General features: G+C 40.9%; 1 protein-coding gene across 1 annotated transcript in view; it reads left to right on the top strand.

The window, feature by feature from the left end:
• Nucleotides 1–20,301, top strand: part of WDR47 (WD repeat domain 47) — a 165,234-nt gene that overhangs the window by 111,018 nt on the left and 33,915 nt on the right. The window contains exons 5-9 of the mRNA XM_077452721.1: nt 5,047–5,849; nt 13,347–13,473; nt 13,876–14,054; nt 14,535–14,792; nt 16,607–16,667. Coding sequence (XP_077308847.1) covers nt 5,047–5,849; nt 13,347–13,473; nt 13,876–14,054; nt 14,535–14,792; nt 16,607–16,667 — 1,428 coding nt within the window. The remainder of the gene's footprint in view (nt 1–5,046; nt 5,850–13,346; nt 13,474–13,875; nt 14,055–14,534; nt 14,793–16,606; nt 16,668–20,301) is intronic.

Genomic DNA, 20,301 nt, shown 5'->3' with positions numbered 1-20,301 from the left:
GGTCAGGGTTAATTACCAAATAGGTGCCCATTTCTCTTTTTTACCTATATATTCCAAGATGGATTACTGCTAGTTGGAGGGAGGATACCATTTCTAGTGTAGCAGCTGAGCCTCTGTGTTTTTCCACCTTTGCTGCTTTTTCATATCTCCTTTCTTGACCTATTTATCATCTCTGTAGTAGCTGGCAGAAAATTATTTTAGTTTTTTTTTGTTTTGTTTTTTTGACTAACAGCTGGACTAAGGACAAAGAAAGCTTCTTTCATCAAGATCCTAAATGTGTGTCTGTGCATCTACAGCTTAGCCTTTTGCTTGCATATGTTGCACCATGAAATGGTAGATCATCCTGCAATGGAGACAAATTAGAAAGAGTTGAAAAATATGCAGCCCCCCCAAATTCCTGAGCCTGTCCTCCACATAGCATAAGGTGATAGCAGCATATCAAAGTGCTTACTTTAGAGACAGTCCTACCTCTAAACAAACTGTATATATATTTTTATATATATATATTTTAAATATTTTAAAGTACACCTATTATGAAAGCATTAAGTAGGCTGCTCCTTATTAAACACAGCAATTGAACCAAGGCACTAGACCTGTGAAGCCCATGTTCAGCCTAATCCCAATAGCCCTGCTGCCAGGAATTTCTACATGAGGATAGGAAAAAAATGGACAAACACATAAAACCCAGCGCAAGGGCAGATGGATGCGGCCTCCAGCAATGACCACGAGGGCTTTGTTTTCTGGAAAGTTTCACATAACGTGCTAGTATGTGATTCATACTAGCACAATATGCCTTTACTTTGGTAAGCAAAAAAAAAAAACAGCGTTTACTTCATCCTGTAATACGCTTACTATGGTTTTGATGGGGAAACTGTAAATGGAAGGTACTCCTGTGAATAACCTGACCAGTGGGTATGGCAAGGTCCTCAATCCAAGTGAGAATGGATGTGATGGAAGGATTAAACAAGACCGCAGAAACACCAGAGGTGAAACGTCGGACCAGAAGTGTGTCATCGACAATCAGGAAGTGTATCACCGATGGACAGAATCTTCAATGCCAGTAAGTGAAGGGTCTCCAAGATGACATGTTTTGAGGCGTTTCCACTTTCTCAAGTCTTGGCGCAGAAGACCAAAGGTTCCAACAAATAATGTGGGTGTCCCTGGAAGGTGGGAAGAGGCTAATTGTTTCTCTGCACACTGTCTGCCATATTACCATTGCCCAAACAGAGTACAGCACAAAAAACAGCATTACATATTCATAAAACAACCCTGTACATAGTCAACTATAGCAGTACCTAAATGCTCTTGTGAGCATAATTCACAATGGGAATAGGTATGATCTAAAAAAAAAAACATAGCAAGTTTCATTATTTATGGACTGTGGACTTTTCTTGCATCAATAAAATACCATCACTACAGTGTAATCATGGCTCAGGTATGCAGATGAGCACTTATGTGGCATTGGATCACGTGGCAGTGGCTCAAGTTAAATATTGTCCTCCACAGTCAAGCAGTTCAATTCATAAGGATATTGCCACCAACACTCCTTATCTCCCTGCCATGGCTATAAATTCATGATCAAGACTGTCAAAGAGAGCTGCTTATGTCTGGGAGAGCTACACAATAAAAAGGTCCTCATTTTAGGAGACTGCAGTATAAGAGGTAAACCTACAATGCTTTAATAAATAGCTTACCTTTTTAATGCTTACAATCTCCGTACGATTTATTGCTCCCATTTTCAGCTGCAGTCAGTTTCCCTACAATCCGTCTGAAGGAAGAGACCCTAGAAGTGAGTGACTGTTAAGCTGGACAGAGATCACTGTGGAAAGGAAAGGAAGCCCCTTGTTCTTGTAACTATAAAATTCCTCTGTAATGTCTTTCCTGCCAAAAGCAGATCACTCCTCATTTGCAATTTCCTCTAGTTGGTGGATCGGCACGGTGGAGGATGATCTATACCTGGGCTATGCAATTAGCGGACCTCCTGCTGTTGCAAAACTACAAGTCCCATCATGCCTCTGGGTATCATGCTTGTGGCTATCAGAGTCTTGCTATGCCTCATGGGACTTGCAGAACTACAACAGCTGGAGGTCCACTAACTGCATATCCCTGATCTATACCCTCTATCTGTGTCATTTGGAGTTTAGGTGGAACAAAAGATGCATGCAGCTAAATTAGGAGACCGGGAAGACCGTCTACGTCGGAATAAGCTACATTTCCTGGGGGTTTCCGGAGGGCTCAGAGAGCAAAAACCTTGGGCACATTCCTCTGAGAGCCTCCCTTCCAGGGGGTCCCCCAAGGCTACTGTTGGCAAAAATTTTGTATTTTTGTGATCGGGATGCAGCATTGTGGAAGGCTTGTGATCTGCCAGATTTGATCTACAATAATGTCATCACTATCTTCATGGATTTATTAGTTGCAGCACAGAAAGCCGCATTTCAAGGGGTAAAGAAGCACTTGAGAGATGAGCAATCTTCCTTATAGCATGTTATACCCCACCAGGCTTTGTTTGTTAAATGAAGGCAAAGCTCAGTTTTTTGTAACCCCAGTGGAAGCAGATCAATGGCTTAGCTCCTTGGGCAAATTGTGAGTGACTTTCTTTCCTACTTTACAGCCTTGTGGCCTATGAAGGGTGTCATCCTACATCCAGATTCTTCTTAATTTTCCCCTGTGGGATGCTCTCCTACAAACTGTTACACTACAGAAACTACTCCGTCGCATTGCAACCATGGCTAGAAACTCCCATACCGTAGCTCAGGGAGTGGAGACGTATGCCCTAATCTTATATTCAACTTTTTTTATCCTTTGGACGGGAGAATAGTCCCCCTGTTTTGTTAATCTTGTTTAGGGCTTAAGCTCATATTCAGTTGGGGATTGGGACCTGGGTGGGTAGGGATTGTTCTATTGTGTGTCAAATGTATACGCTTTTGAAGGATTTTTTTTTTTTGTTATGCTTTTTTTTTTTTTCCATGCTGGTGTTGCGTATAAAACTTGAGGTATGTAGGTACAAGACTGCACTGTTAAAGAGTGCCATGCATGAACCACTTGTCATCCTTGATTTCGGGGTTCCCCCTATTTATTTTTTCATGTTGTGTATGTAACCCATTAAGATGGTGTTACAAACTCTAACGATCGTCTCCTGGAATGTTAGGGGTCTTAACTTAAAAATTAGGCGATCGCTAGTGTTTAATTATATACAGCAATATAAACCCCATCTCATTTATTTTTTCCAGGAGATGCATCTTATTGGGTCTAAGGTGATGGCCTTTAACCACTTGAGCCCCGGAAGAATTTACCCCCTTCCTGACCAGTGCACTTTTTGCGATTCGGCGCTGCATCGCTTTAACTGACAATTGCGCGGTCGTGCGATGTGGCTCCCAAACAAAATTGATGTCCCTTTTTTTCCAACAAATAAAGCTTTCTTTTGGTGGTATTTGATCACCCCTGGAGTTTTTTTATTTTTTGCGCTATAAACAAAAGAGCGACAATTTTGAAAAAAAACATTCTTTTTTTTTTAACATTTTGCTATAATAAATATCCCCCAAAAATATATTTAAATTTTTTTTTTTCCCTCAGTTTAGGCCTCAGTTTTTCCTATGTAAATAACACTGGCAGTGAAGGGGTTAACCACTAGGTAGCAGTATAGGGGTTAAGTGTGTCCTGGGGTGCTTTGCTAACTGTGGGGGGCATGACTGTGTGTGACACATCACTGATCTCTACTCTGATCACAGGGAGCAGAAATCGGTGACACTGTCACTAGGCAGAACGGGGAGATGCTTGTTACATTAGCATCTCCCCGTTCTTCCTCCCCGTGAGGCGAGCGTGCATATCCCTGCGGCAATCGAGGCCGCGGGACCCGCGACCCGACTCGCAGAGCTTGAGCTGGCTGCCTCTTAATGGGCAACGTACAGGTACGTGATTCTGCATGTATGAGCCCTTCTGCCAACGTATATCGGCGTGAGGTGGTTGGCAAGCGGTTAAACTGGCATTTGTGGCACATACACTGCACAACTTATTCCAACTATGCCAGGGGGGGTCACTATATTGTTTGCTAAAACTTTATTCTGCTCTATTACTACCATTGTAACTTTTCCCTGCTCTGTTTAAAACTAAAAGATTTTTTTTGCCTAGAACATACTTTTAAGATGCTACAGAACTTCTAATTCACTCATAGGTTATCTCTTGCCTCGACTACTGCAACTCCCTACTCATTGGCTTACCTTTTGCATATGCTATCCCCCTTCATTCCATCATGAATGCTGCTGCCACACTCATCCACCTTACCAGCCACTTGTTGTCTTCTACCCCTCTCTGCCGATCCCTCCATTGGTTTCCGCTTACCCAGTGAATAAAATTCATAAATACTAACAACTTGCAAAGCCAACCACAACTCTGCCCCCAGCTACTGTACATCTCAAACATGCATTTATATGCAATCAGGCAGGCCCTTTCACTACATGGTTTTGGTAAATCTAAAGGAAATCGGACAACTAAAATTGTATAGTGCTGGATACGCACTATACAAATTGCTTTCAATTTTTTTTTCTTTTAGATTTAGCAAAACCATATCATATGAGGTCAAACCTTAAGTTTCAGACAGGCACTCGCGCTACATGGTTTTAGTAAATGTAAGGAAAAAATCTAACAACAAAAGTTGTATAGTGTGTATCCAGCTTTAGATTGTAAGCTCTAACGAGCCAGCCCCTCTGATACTATGACTTGCATTGTAACTACGCTGCCTTTATTTTATAAAGTTCTGGACAAACTGGTTACGCTATATTAATCCGGTATTATAATAACAATAATATATATTTTTTGTATATATATTTATATTTACCAAGTTACTTGTGGGTTAGGAGAAATCATTTAAAAAGTTTGTGCCCTCTTTGATGGCAATCTTACGTGGTTGCATATTCACAAGGGAAATAGTCAATATTTAGCTATGAATAAGTCTTCTGATGTACAGTAGGTTCATGGAATTTGTGAGAATTCAAATACCGTATTTGTAAACTAACAGAACTTATATATTGGTGTTTGTTCTTTTTACAGCTTGAATTTACAATGCAAGAAGCTGTGAAATGCCTTCATGCCCTTGAAGAATATTGTCCTTCCAAAGATGATTACAGTAAATTGTGTCTTCTGCTAACTCTCCCAAGGCTTACAAACCACACAGAGTTCAAGGACTGGAATCCAAGCACGGCGCGGGTGCACTGTTTTGAGGAGGCTTGTGCTATGGTAGCAGAGTTTATCCCTGCTGATCGTAAACTAAGTGAGGCTGGATTTAAAGCCAGTAATAATCGCTTGTTTCAGCTCATCATGAAGGGCTTGCTGTATGAATGTTGTGTGGAGTTCTGCCAGAGCAAGGCCACTGGTGAAGAGATTACAGAGAGTGAGGTTCTACTTGGAATAGATCTCCTCTGTGGTAATGGATGTGATGATCTGGACTTAAGTCTTTTATCTTGGCTTCAGAACTTGCCCCCTAGTGTGTTTTCTTGTGCCTTTGAACAGAAGACCTTGAGTATCCATGTTGACAAGCTTATGAAGCCCAGCAAGGCTGGGTATGCTGACCTTCTTACTCCACTCATCAGCAAGCTTTCCCCTTACCCCTCTTCACCAATGAGACGCCCACAATCTGCTGATGCCTATATGTCTCGCTCTTTGAACCCAGCCTTAGATGGACTGACATGTGGACTGAGCAGTCATGATAAAAGATCAGGTGAGCCTACAAGCAAAACCTCTCCAATGTCTCACTCATTTGCCAACTTCCATTATCCTGGAGTACAAAACCTCAGCCGCAGCTTAATGTTGGAGAGCTCAGACTGTCACAGTATCTACGAAGAATCGTCTGAAAGGTATACAACTCTTTGGGTGTGTTTATAGGGCAAAAAAACATTAAAGCAAATAAATGTTTAAGTTGAGGAGTTTAACCACCTCGCGCCCGCCCTATAGCCGATTTACGGCCTTAGAGCAGGCGCTTTCGTGCAATTGGCCGTCCCTGGACGTCCTATTGTTTACTTCCGCAATGCGCGCCGCCGCGGGCGCGCATCGCGGAAGTTCTGTGTTCGCCGTGTCCCCCGGGGACAGGCAAACACAGATCGCTGTAAACGGCCAATCACAGCGGCCGTTTACAGCGTGATCGGCGTGTCCAATGGGAGATGATCTCATATGTAAACATATGAGATCATCTCTCAGCGCCGCTCTCCCTCCTCACACAGACAGCGTGTGAGAGGGGAAAGATGAACGGCTGCAGCAGCCGTCAGTGCACAGAGAAAAAAATAAAAATAAATAAAAAGTGCCATCCTGCCCCAGTGCCATCCTGCCCCAGTGCCATCCTGCCCCAGTGCCAACCTGCCCCAGTGCCAACCTGCCCCAGTGCCATCCTGCCCCCAGTGCCACCTGCCCCCAGTGCCATTTGTCCCCAGTGCCATTTGTCATCAGTGCCACATGTCATTAGTGCCACATTGTGCCACCTGTCATCAGTGCCACGTATTAGTGCCATCTGTCATCAGTGCCACGTATTAGTGCCATCTGTCATCAGTGCCACCTGTCAGTGTCACGTGCCATCTGTTGTCAGTGTCACGTGTCATCAATGCCACTTATCAGTGCCATCTGTCATCGGTGGCACGTATTAGTGCCACGTATTAGTGCCATGTGTCATCGGTGCCACGTATTAGTGCCACGTGCCATCAGTGCCACGTATTAGTGTCATCTGTCATCAGTGCCACGTGTCATCATTGCCACGTATCAGTGCCATCTGTCATCAGTGTCACGTGTCATCATTGCCACGTATCAGTGCTATCTGTCATCAGTGTCACGTGTCATTGTCCTGGTATTTCAAAAGTGTAATAAGTAGTCAACAAGTTAGATGTGTAATTTATGCTCCTAGAACACGTGATGGCGCTCCCTGCATGTTGGGCCTCTCTATGTGACCAGGCTGTGAAAAAGTCACACACGTGGTTTTGTAATACTCAGGAGGAGTAGCAGAATTTTTTTGGGGGTGTCATTTGTGGTATACACATGCCATGTGAGAGAAATAACCTATTACAATGACAATTTTGTGGAGAAAAATAAAAAAAATGAAAAATCGTAATTTTGCAAAGAATTGTGGGAAAAAAATGACAACATCAAAAAGCTCACCATGCCTCTTACTAAATACCTTGGAATGTCTACTTTCCAAAAAGGGGTCATTTGGGGGGTATTTGTACTTTCCTGACTTGTTCGGGTCACAAGAAGCGAGATAGGCCACCAGTACATCAGATGTGATCAATTTTGTGCGATTCGCACCACAGCTTGTAGACTCTATAACTTTCACAAAGACCAAATAATATCCACTAATTTGGGTTATTTTTTACCAAAGATATGTAGCAGTATAAATTGTGGCCAAAATTTATGAAGAAAAATTAATAATTTGCATAATTCTGTCACAGAAACAAAGAAATATGCGGTTTTTTTTTTCAAAATTTTCGGTCTTTTTTCATTTATAGCGCAAAAAATAAAAACCCCAGAGGTGATCAAATACCACCAAAAGAAAGCTCTATTTGTGGGAAAAAAAGGGGACACAATTTATTTGGGTACAGTGTTGCATGACTGAGTAATTGTCATTCAAAGTGTGAGAGCACCAAAAGCTGAAAATTGGTCTGGTCAGGAAGGGTGTTTAAGTGCCCAGTAAGCAAGTGGTTAATATTTTTATTGAAAGCTATTTCTAGAGATCTGTAGTTTAGTTTTGTTCATCATCAACCTGTCCCATGACAGTTCCCATATTCACTGTATTTTGTTTTTAAAATCATGAATCCCCAAAAAATGGTAACGTGATCTTTGGGTGCAAGGAACACTGACATCTTGTTATCTGGTTTAAAGGCTAAGTTCATCTTTTCAGGCAGAATTTCACTTTCCACAACATATAGAAGCCTTTTCTAATGTCGTTTCTTCCCAAGCCATCCCACTGTTCTCTCACTTACCTAGTCCATGGCAGCTTTGAATTTGCACCATTCTGTTCAAAATCTTAACAAATGCATTCTGAGTCCATCACTTCCTGTAGTATCATATGACCATCTAGGAAACTTCATATCCCATCATGCACTGCCTTACTACATCACAGAATAGTGGGGTGTTTATCTCTCTGAACCACACCTCCCTCATTAACCACTTGATCTCCGTAAAGGTTTTTACCCCCTTCATGACCAGGCCATTTTTTTGCGATATGGCACTGCGTTGCATTGATAATTGTGCGGTCGTGCGATGCTGTACCCAAACAATGTCCCTTTTTTTTTTCCCCACAAAGCTTTCTTTTGGTGGAATTTGATCACCTCTGCAGTTTCTATTTTTTTGCTCTATAAACAAAAAAGACCGCCAATTTTGAGAAAAATAAGCAATATTTTTTACTCTCTGCTATAAAACACATCCAGTAAAAAAAATGTAACAAACTTAATTTCTCCATACATTTAGGCCAAAATGTATTCTGCTACATATTTTTAGTAAAAAAGAAATCCCAAAGAGCGTATATTGATTAGTTTGCGCAAAAGTTATAGTGTCCAAGAACTATAGGATATATTTATGGCATTTTAATTTTATTTCTAGTAATGGCAGCGATTGGCCACTTATATTGGGACTGCGATGTTGTGGCAGACAACTTGGACACCTGACACATTTGACACTTTTTTGGGAATCGGTGACACTAATACAGTGATTAAAATATGCACTGTCACTGTTCTAAGGACACTGGTATTTGGTTTACATCAGGGTCAATCAAGGGGATAAATGTGTGGCCAACATTTGTTAATGTGTACTGTGTGTGCTGTTTTTACTAAGAGAAGTGCTGTTTTTCTCTTCCTGTTTTGCAGGAAGAAAAAAACACATTGCTGCTCTCAGAAGAGAGCCATATGTTTGTTTACCTACACAGGGCTCTCTTCAGGTATGTCTGGAGTCGATCGTTGGATGCCAGCGACCAATCAGCGGCCAGCACCCACTGATTGGTTCATGCTGCATCGAATCGCAACACAGCCAGGGTGGCGTGGGCATGCAAATCACATACTAGGCATGTGATCCCGAGCTGGAGAGATGATTTGCCGCTGTATATATACAGTATACGGTTGTCAAGTGGTTACTATACCATCTTTTATAATTTCCACCCACTGTCCTACTTTTTCCTTTAACCACTTCCTGACCGGCGCACAACGATGTATGTCGGCAGAATGGCACGGACAGGCATATGGGCATACAGGAACGTCCCTTTAAGAATGCCGCTGTGCCATCGCATGTGTGCTGCCAGCGGCAAGGGCTGGTTGGGGCCCCTGCTGTGAGGATACCCGCGATCGTCTCACGGGAGGCTGAGCGGGGAGATGCGGAAGTAAACAGCATCTCCCCGTTCTGCCTAGCAACAAGTGACGCTGATCTCTGCTCCCTGTGATTGGAGCAGAGATCAGTGTTCACTAACACACAGCCACGCCCCCCACAGTTAGTAACATGCCCCTAGGACACACTTAACCCCTACACTGCCACCCCCTGGTTAACCCCTTCACTGCCAGTGTCATTTGCACAGGAATCAGTGCGTTTGTATAGCACTGATTGCTGTATAAATGACAATGGTCCCAAAAATGTCCGCTGTGTCCACCATAATGTCGCAGTCACAATAAACATTGCTGATCGCTGCCATTACTGGTAAAAAAAAATATATTAATAAAAATGCCATAAAACTATCACCTATTTTGTAAATGCTATACATTTTGCACAAACCAATAATCGCTTATTGCGATTTTGTTTTTGGTAAAAAAAAAAAAATGTAGAAGAATACGTATCGACCTAATCTGAGGGAAAAAAAATGTGTTGTTTTTTTGTTTTTCGTTTTTTATATATATTTTTGAGGGATATTTTATTATAGCAAAAAGTAGTATATGAGGAAGTAACCGAGGAGTTTTCTATGAAAGAGACTGCAGGCTGAATTAAAGCCTGCCCTACCATGTAGAAAAAGCTTTTTCTTTTCTGCAACAGAGGTACGTTTTTAAAGTGGTTGTAAACTGCTGCACTTTTTCTTTTTTTTTTTTTCTTGTCTGCAAGTCAAAGGCATAATGTGATAGTTGCATCGCATATTAGCGCATTATGTGAATCTTGCCTTTTAAAACAAAGCAATGTCATCGCTGGAGATGCGTCCATCTTCACCCGGTCTTCCTTACGGGTTTGCGGGCACTCCAGCTCTAGGACTGTCCGAGCTGCAAAAACGTCACTTCCGTGCATGCACGTTGGAGCCACCGGTCATGACACAGTGCTCTGAAGAAACTGCACAGGCTGCCAATCTTCAGAACGCATGCGCCAGGGATTTTACTGGCTGCATATACAGTAAATATTTCCTAAACAGTGCATGTTTAGGAGATATTTACACTACTTATAAGTAAGCCTGAATATAGGCTTACCTCAGGTAATACCTTACCTGATTAAAAAAACATAGAACTAAAGGCTGTAATGTAACAAAATGGGTAAAAGTGGTACAGGTTTTGCTCAAAAATATCCCTGTATTTAGCATCATCCATCTTTCCCTCAACTCTGACCAGTTTCCCGGTCCGACTACTGAAAAACATCCCCACAGCATGATGCTGCCACCACCAAGTTTCACTGTGGGGATAGTGTTATTTGGGTGATGTGATGTGTTGGGTTTGTGCCTGACATAGCGTTTTCTTTGATGGCCAAAAAGTTCAATTTTAGTCTCATCAAAACGTGCCGTTTTGTTTGTTTTTTTGTTGAAAATAATGGTTTTCTTCTGGCCACTCTGCCATAAAGCCCAACCTATGGAGCAGAACGCTGTGGAACGCTGAATCTCCTCCAGGGTTACCTTGGGTCTCTGTGCTGCCTCTGATTAATGCCCTCCTTGCCCGGTCTGTTAGTTTTGGTGTGCGGATGTCTCTTAGCAGGTTTGCTGTTGTGCCATGTTCTTTCCATTTGGTTGTGATAGATTTGATGGTGCTCCTAGGGATCATCAAAGATTTGGATGATTTTTTTATTTATTTTTTATAACCTAACCCTGGCTTGTACTTCTCAACAACATTGTTTGGAGAGTTCCTTGGTCTTCATGGCAGTGTTTGGTTAGTGGTGCCTCTTGCTTAGGTGTTGCAGCCTCTGGGGCCTTTCAAAAAGGTGTGTATATGTAATGACAGATCATGTGACCCTTAGATTGCACACAGGTGGACATCATTTTCACTAATTATGTGACTTCTGAAGGTAATTGGGACACCAGTGCTTTTTATGGGCTATGGGGATGAATAAATACGCACATGCCAATTATCATTTTTTTTATTTCTGGAAAATAGTTTTATGTAATATATTTTTCCAATTTTACTTGACCAACTTAGACGATTGTGTTCTGATCCATCACATATATAATTCTGATTTTAAAAAAACAGAACTAAAGGCTGTAATGTAACAAAATAGGTAAAAGCCAAGGGGGTGAATACTTTTGCAAGGCATTGTATGTCCACTATTGGCAAATGTTAAAGTGGAGTTCCTGTAGCTGCTGACTTTTACTATATGGACACTTACCCGTTCAGGGAGCTCAAAGTGTCTGCACACCAGTCAATCTTCGGAACGACTGTCAGGTGCATTCCATTCCAGCTAAGGGAACACGGCAGTAAAGCCTTTCAGCTTCACGACTGGTTCCCTACTGTGCTGCACTTTCTGATTGGCCCGGCGGCGGAGGGCCGCAGTCTGGTTTCCTGGAAGTGGGGAAGGAATCTGTCAAAAACAGGTCTCGGGTCCCCTCCCCTCTGAAAGGTGTCAAATGTGACACCGGAGGCCGGAAGCAATTAAGCGGAAGTTCCACTTTTGGATGGAACTCGCTTTAACTCCTGTCCTTGTGACTACACAAGGGGATTACTCCAGTTGAGACAGGCAGAAATAGTAACTACAGAAGTTCTAAGTCCCAAGTTTACAAAAAACGAAAGCACTGTATTTGAATCTGAACAATCAGACAAGCATAAGAGACACCAGTATGTATTCGTTTTTAGTTTTTGCTGTCAAGCAAGCCTGTCTTTGTATATGCAAATAACAGATTTATTTTAAACTGTCATCTGCAACATTAACTATATGGTTTTACTAATACAGATGTATTAAAAATATTACACAGAATACATTTAATAATAGTTATAAAGTGCTAAATTTATATAAACATATATATCCATATTTGAAAATTTGTATCAATATAAATGAAATACAATAGTGGTAACAATATTTGACTCTATACATGTATACAGTTGGGTATAGAAAAGAATTGCCCCCACTTTTTTGTATCCATCTCCTGACTTGTGCCTATCCACAACTTTATACCAGAGATCCCGACAGTGCCTTGCCACCCATAGCTGTTTGCTTCATTTGCACTGCCAGGGACTGAAATGCTCCAGGAAAGTTATTTTCATGCTGAGTTAATCAAAATGATCACAGCTGAAAGTGAAATGCTTTTGTGCACAAATGAGAAGGTGTTTAGCTACACCTCATTTGAGTTTACAAGTCAACAACTCAAAAGGAATATAAAATACACACTGTGTTTTACCTCTTAAAAAAAAACAAAAACAAAACATGAATTATTTAATAAAACTCTAAAATGCACTCACAATGTTTGTGTACTAACCAACCGTAATGCACCACTTTAAAAACAAGTTGCGGTATATTATATACAGGTATATGTCTCCCTTAAGGGTAAGGCTACAGCATCGCTATTGGCTTGTATCCAGCCAACTCCTTCCTGGTGGCATGATGACATCACTAACTCCGCTCTGACGAATTTCATCACTTTCGGTGACTAATTCCAAAAGACATTGTAATCCCAGGAAATATTCCATGGGACAAATCCTGTTTCTCCAGTCTGATCTAGAACAACATTTTGGCACCGAGTACCACCAAGGGTCAAAATGCTGACATGGATAGATTTCCTTAAAGTGTTAATTATGTAAGGGTTAATATTCCACTGTTGATGCTGATACTAGGTTTTGGAGCTAACTTAAAATGTTCAGTTAGGCGAACCAAATTATCTTTTATGTGCTGTTATAGCACAGGCAATTTTTGACAGATCGTTACTGCAAAATAACTGTATACTTGTGTGCCATCTATATTTGACTCCAACCTTTATTCCCCACATGCCTCAACAGATTTCTTTGTATTATTTACAAAAAAAAAATTAAGTAATCTGGGGCTTGGAAACCCACATAAGGTCATATGAACAAAGTGTTGGTGTTCCTATATTATCAGTTGGGGTCTGTCTTTATTAGGAACAAAAGGAGAACAGTTGTACATCCCTGTAAATGAAATGAAAAGGCAAGCAACTGCTAAGGGTGTCTTCTGTTTTTTTTTTTTTTTTTTTTTTTTTTTAGGAGTGACACCCCACAGGAAAACGAGATTCCAAATAGCAGTGAGACGTTGTGCCAAAACCCAAGTTCTGAAAAAGACCAGGAGAGCGCTGCTGTCCTTGAGGAACCAAAGAAGCCAGACAGGAATGAGGTATTTTCCCTAGTTTTTCATCGTTCTAGACATGGGATGGTGAATGGAATATAAAATCGTATTTTACTTCAATGTTACTAATACAATTTTCAACTTCCCCACCACGATTCTTCCCCCAAGTGTTATACTTGATTATCCACTCTCAGGTAAGCTTCCCTTACACTTATACCTTGCTTTAGTTTTTCTTTTTTTTTTTTTTAATTCCCCTCATCCTGAGCCTGTAGTCTGTGCCGAGATCCGAGTCAGAATAACTGGATCTGAGCATAGCATGTTTATCATTCGGGTGACACCTTTTAGCCCGGAGATGTATTTTTGTGAAACTACAGGACTTGTCTGGTCACAATTTACCAAGAACAAGCCAGACCGATTGTTCAGTTGTTTCTTTTGTGATATGTGTTTTAGTTTCGGGATTCAACAGACCAGTTTGAAGAATATTACCGGCAGAAACTACGTTACCAGCAGCACCTGGAACAGAAGGAGCAACAAAGACAGCTGTACCAGCAAATGCTTTTTGAAGGGGGAGTGAACCAGACAGAGGAGGCAGAGCATCCACAGAATCTCACAGAGCAATTTCTTAATCGGTAATTTAAATGACAAAGTTTTTCCAAACACTTGTTACTTTGTTCAGGCATATATTCATTATAAGATAAAAACTTACAAAAAAGATTTCAGTCTGCTAGATTTTGATGAAGTTTGCCAGTTTCTGGATTATTATTATTATACTGAAATACAGAATTTTATTTGGGTGCAGTCACCATGTTTTGGCAGGGAGAGAGCTGTGTTTGGGCTAACTATGTGCAATTTTAAGCTATGCTATTGGTATAACTGCAAGGCTTTGATTGGAATGCATGAATGTAAAATGTCAATACAGCTTTTTATGTCTTAATTTGCTGTACAACACCATAATCATGTCAGACAGCTTTGTTTTAAAACATGCAAAGATAGAAATTTATACATAGCGTGGCATTTAATGTTTGAGACCACTCAGATTTTTAGAACATTTGTGTCTGCCCTAATAAATTTTTTGTCTTTTTTTTTTTTTTTTTGGTATTCCTTTTAAGATCAATCAAGAAGTTAGGGGAGTTGAATGTGGGGATGGAGCCTCTGACTGAGGACATTCAACCAAAGAATAAGCAACACAACGGTCCCAAAGAAGGCAGCTCTTCAGCAACCAATGGACACACACCTCCAGTATCAACTTCATTGCTTAGAAATCCACAGCCTGATGGACAGAGCATCAGTACCAGTACTCCTCACAAGCGAGATGCCTCTAACCACATCCCGTTCCCAGAGGAGTCACCCGTGTATGGAAGTGCTGGGTCAGTGAAATGAGTCTGTTCCAGATTTGAAATTGTGTAAACAACTGTAGAAAGTAAATCTTGTCATTTTAAAAGACTTGCCAATTCTGGGTAAATGCACGGTAAAATCAAGTACTTTAAATGCTGACCATAGATTATTTTTTCTAAAAGAACAATGGGTTTACTTTTAGAAGAGTCAGTTTCCTAGCACAGACCTCTTCTTTCTTGCATGCCATAGCCTTTTTCTCTTCTGCGAATGCCCAATTACTCCCTGTGCTTGCCCAGCTCTTCCATTCACCTCCCTTACATGGTCTTTTATGTAGCTACCAGGTAAGGCGTGAAGGAGAACACTATAGTGCTATTTGAGTGACACCTCTGAGTCTGCTAGGGCTCTTATGACTTCCTAGAGTTTTGTTGTTTATACTGGGATGATGCCTGCAGCTACAGTATCAGTTTATGGCCAAAAATTCTGTTTAGTGTAAAAACGACCTTAGCAGCAAAATGTTACATGTGGCGAAAGGGGGTCCCGCCACATTCCAGTTTCCCTTTCCAGGCTCTCTCGCCGACCCAGGAGGCCTGGAAATGAAGCTGGCAGTTCCGCCGGCTTACCATAGAGATGCCCAAAGGCCGGAAGTTCCATGAACATCTCTATGGTAAGAAAACTGTAAGTGATAAGAATTTTGTCACACTTGGTTTCGCACAGATGTAAACAAGCCGTTACTGCCTTGTGAAAGCACCTGATCAAACCGATCTTGATGAGATGCCTTTAAGGGCAGAGGAGAGATCTAGTGATGTTTCAGTAAAGCGTACCTGTCACCGCCCATGCCATCACAAGGGATGTTTTCCATCATAATTTTTTTTTAAACAAAATAAATAATAGAAAACAAAATGTAAAGCCCTCCTCCCCCCATGCTTGAGCGCAAAGGCAAACGCATATGTAAATCACACACACATATGTAAACGGTGTTTGCACCACACCTATGAGGTATCACTGCAAACTTCAGAGTGAGAGCACTAATTCTAGCAGTATAACTCCTGTTTGATTGTTAACTGGTAACCTGTAAAGGCTTTTAAAGCGTCGCCTACATGTTAAGTATCTGTTTACTCAGCATAACTTCACTTTTTATATTTTACCAAAAAATGGGTATTGTTTGCATTAAAATGTACAGTTTTTTTTTTCACAAAATTTGCGTTTGTAAAATAGCTGCACAAATACTGTCTGACAAAAAAAAGTTCAACACCCATCACCACACACATTACGTAATTATTGTACAATCTCCTCTAGATATACCAACAATTATGTACTGCAAGATAGTTTAAGCCAGTTCTCATATTCCATAGTGTGTGGTATATTGCAAAGTTTGACTGGTCAAATTGTAATGTGTATGGCAGGGGTGGGCAACCTCAGCCCTCCAGCTGTTTTGGAAACTACAAGTCCCATGAGATGTTGCAAGACCCTGACAATCACAGGCATGACTTCTAGAGGCAGAGGCATGATGAGATGTGTAGTTTCACCACAGCTGGAGGGCCGAGGTTGCCTATCCCTGGTGTATGCTGACCCTAAATATCCTCTGTTTTCATGTTAGCTTGATGGTTAAAGTTTGGCTTATACTGAGCTAGAACAGTGTGGGCCATTGTATATTGTTCCAATATATAGAAACATTTAGGGCACGTGTATAAACCTTGAATATTCTGCATTGAGAAGATATTTTTTTCCACAGGTCTCAGAAAAATAAAATGTAAACTGCAGTGGTGTGTTTTTTTTTTTGTTTTTTTTTTTTAATTTTATTTAGAGGTTACTCATTGTATTAACTTTTGACTGATTTACTTTGTAGTGCACTAGAGCCGGGACAATTTGAAGAACCTGCAAGTGCTGGATTAAGGAAAAGTTCAGAGGTAACAGCTCATTCCATTCTGTAACGTTCTTTGAAATTAGAGACTTGAATCGAAATTTGACCAGTTCAGCAGGGACAATCTGTAATTTGATCTACCAATTGACTTCTGATGGAAAATTTCCTCTGGATCACCACTTCTCGCTATAAACTGCAGCGCTGATCTGTGGATAAATCTCCCCGCTGCCAGAAAATGACACAGCAGGGAAGATTCCCCCAACCAGCTCAAATATGTGGATGGGGGAATTGAATCAGTCTTTTTTTTCGTTCAACATGCTGGTTGAATGAAAAAACTAACCCATCTATGGCTGGCTTTAAAAATGCTTGTGAGTAAATTTTAAACTGCTTTTCACACATTTGTAACATCAAATGTGTTTGTTTTTTTTTCTATTATTGTAATGATGCTGTCAATGCTTTTAGGGGTACAAGCTCCCCAGCTGTTATTTTTGCTTTAAGGCCACACTAGTACAACAGACGCTCCGACATTGGGAGCTCATGTCACATGATATGTGAAAATCAATATTTCCCTATGGGAGCTGTCTTAACTGGTCCGACACAAGTCGGTCCGACTTTGAAAATGCTCCCTGTGCTACTTTGATCCTACTTCTGCGCATTCACTGAAGTAGGATCAAAGTCGGATCCTTGTCCTAACCATCCCACTTTGGCATCCGACATTATGTTATTTCCTGCCCCCTGCTGTAGCCCCTCCCATTGTGTGTTAGTTTTGATTGGTCAAAGGACAAGTTGTACTATCTGAAAAGTCGGATCAAAGTAGGATCCTGTTCATGAGTTGGATGGATGTAGGACTGATGTTGCAGAGCAAAGTAGGATGAAAGTCGTTCTACTGTCATGTTGTATAGTGTGAACCTGGCTTCAGTCCCTGCCTTGATGAGAGCAGGCTGGGGAGGTGTCCTGGATCTCCTGATTTGGCTGCATGCCAAAGGCATTACTAATTACTAAAACAGGAATACGGATGATGGATTGGAGCAAGCAGTAGCAACTTACATATTTCTAACTAAGGTGTCTTTAACATAAAGGATGGTAACTCCAATGTTGGTTTGTTCCCTCAACTGCATTGTATTGTTTTAGCAACAGGCAGTAGCGGAAACATGAAATACTTTACTTTTCACTATTTTGGTGCACGTTTGGGGAATCCCCAGTTCTCTTAATTATGCATGATGTCCCACAAACAGCTGAAAACTATATTCTCATTTACTAGGGCTGTGGAAATTAAAGATTAATAACTCAAATTAATCGATTAATTTTTTTGATCGATCAAAATTCTTTTGATCTGTACTCACCACTCCGCTGGCTTCCAGGTCTTTAGGGAGTTCCATCGGAGATCCGGTGAAGTATATAGTGCATACCACATTTACCACTGACTAATGCAGAGTTGCAATGCAAGGAGATCAGCTAAAAGTAGTTGGATCTGTATGTGCGTTATAATTAATCGAAATTAGTCGATTAATCAATAAAAAAAAAAAATAAAAAAAAAAATATATATATATATATATATATATATATATATATATATATATATATATATATATATATATATATATATATATATATATATATATATATAAAAGAATCGATTAATCAAACACGAAAATTTTAATCAATAACAGCCCTATTATTTACACATAATGATAATATCAACTGTCAATGGTAAATAGCAGGTATGGATATGTAGTCACATAATAATGGTACTGTCAAGCTATTTGAAAGTGAACATAATTTGAACTGATCTGTAAGAGGGTAGAATTGAGATACACCAACTATAACAACTCATAAGTGCAATTACAACTACAGCTTTGGGAGGTTATATATAAAAGCGTGCAGAATATATTTCTGTGGATTGAACGTAGCAGGAGTATAAATAAAATAGACCCCTGATGTCCTAAAAAGTACCTGTCAACGTCCATATACTATGAGATGGAGTACCTTGATTAATAAAAAAAAAAAAAAGTAATTTTTGTTTATAAATTTGGGCCAAAATATATACTGCTACATATCTTTGGTAAAAAGAAGCAAAATAATGGATCTTCTTTAGCCTGTGTGAAAGTTATGCTGGCCATACACTATACGAAAAATCTGATGAAATTTTGGTCATTTGCCAGTTCATTCGTTTTTCAGAAAGTTAGCAGGCACAAAACCGGTAATCGTTTGGATGTTTTTGAGCCAAAAAAACGAAGGACAAGGTTGCAAATTTTCTGCCGAACGAACGATAAATTGAAAGGTTAATGTGTTTCCCGTTTGCACTATGTATATGTAAAAAAACAAAAAAAAAAAACAAAAAAAAATTGGTTCATTTATGTCCACTGAATGATTTATTGGTCATTACATGATGGCACTATCATTTGCTCTCACTGCCGAATGTTCGCTTTTCGAAAATGAGTTCGGTCAAGTCTACAAGCTATGGTGCAAATCATTAAAAATTGATCACACCTGATGCACTGCCAGCCTATCTCATTTCTTGAGTCACTGAAATGTCAGGACAGTACAAATTACACCTTTTTTGTAAAGGACATGGCAAGTTTTTTTAAGTTGTAATGTTTTCCCCACAATTCTTGAGGAAAATTAATAAAAAAAAAAATGTTCTCACAAAATTGTCATAATAACAAGTAATTTTTCACAGACAGCATATGCATGCTTCCAATTACACCCCAAAATACATTCTGCTACATGTGGCGATACCACATGTGTGAGACACTTTCACAGCCTTGCCACATACAGAGGCCCAACATGCAGGGAGCACCATCAGGCATTCTAGGAGCATAAATTACACACATTTCCTAATGACCTATCATAATTTTTGAAGGTCCTGGAGCACCAGGACAGTGGAATTACTTACTTACTAAATTACCTCATTTTGGAAAGCAAACACCCCAACGTATATTCTATGAGGCATGGCCTGCAGATAGGTACTTGGGTACTCTGAGCTGGAGACAGGTACTCGAGTACACTGATGGGCTTGCAGATAGGTATTCGGTTACTCTGGGCTTGAGATGGATACTTGGGTACCCTGATGAGCTGGAGACAGGTGCTTGGGTACACTGGGCTTGCAGGCAGGTCCTCGGGTACTCTGATGGTCTGTGGACAGGTACTCTGATGGTCTGTGGACAGGTACTCTGATGGTCTGTGGACAGGTACTCTGATGGTCTGTGGACAGGTACTCTGATGGTCTGTGGACAGGTACTCTGATGGGCTGGTGACAGGTACTCTGATGGGCTGGTGACAGGTACTCTGATGGGCTGGTGACAGGTACTCTGATGGGCTGGTGACAGGTACTCTGATGGGCTGGTGACAGGTACTCTGATGGGCTGGTGACAGGTACTCTGATGGGCTGGTGACAGGTACTCTGATGGGCTGGTGACAGGTACTCTGATGGGCTGGTGACAGGTACTCTGATGGGCTGGTGACAGGTACTCTGATGGGCTGGTGACAGGTACTCTGATGGGCTGGTGACAGGTACTCTGATGGGCTGGTGACAGGTACTCTGATGGGCTGGTGACAGGTACTCTGATGGGCTGGTGACAGGTACTCTGATGGGCTGGTGACAGGTACTCTGATGGGCTGGTGACAGGTACTCTGATGGGCTGGTGACAGGTACTCTGATTGGCTGGTGACAGGTACTC

The sequence above is a fragment of the Lithobates pipiens genome, unplaced genomic scaffold (genome assembly GCF_037356315.1).
Source record: "Lithobates pipiens isolate NorthernLeopardFrog02 unplaced genomic scaffold, aLitPip1_a1.2 Scaffold_23, whole genome shotgun sequence".
Lineage (NCBI taxonomy): Eukaryota > Metazoa > Chordata > Amphibia > Anura > Ranidae > Lithobates > Lithobates pipiens.
Note: the sequence above shows the minus strand (reverse complement) of the source record. Positions and strands in the feature narration are given on the sequence as shown.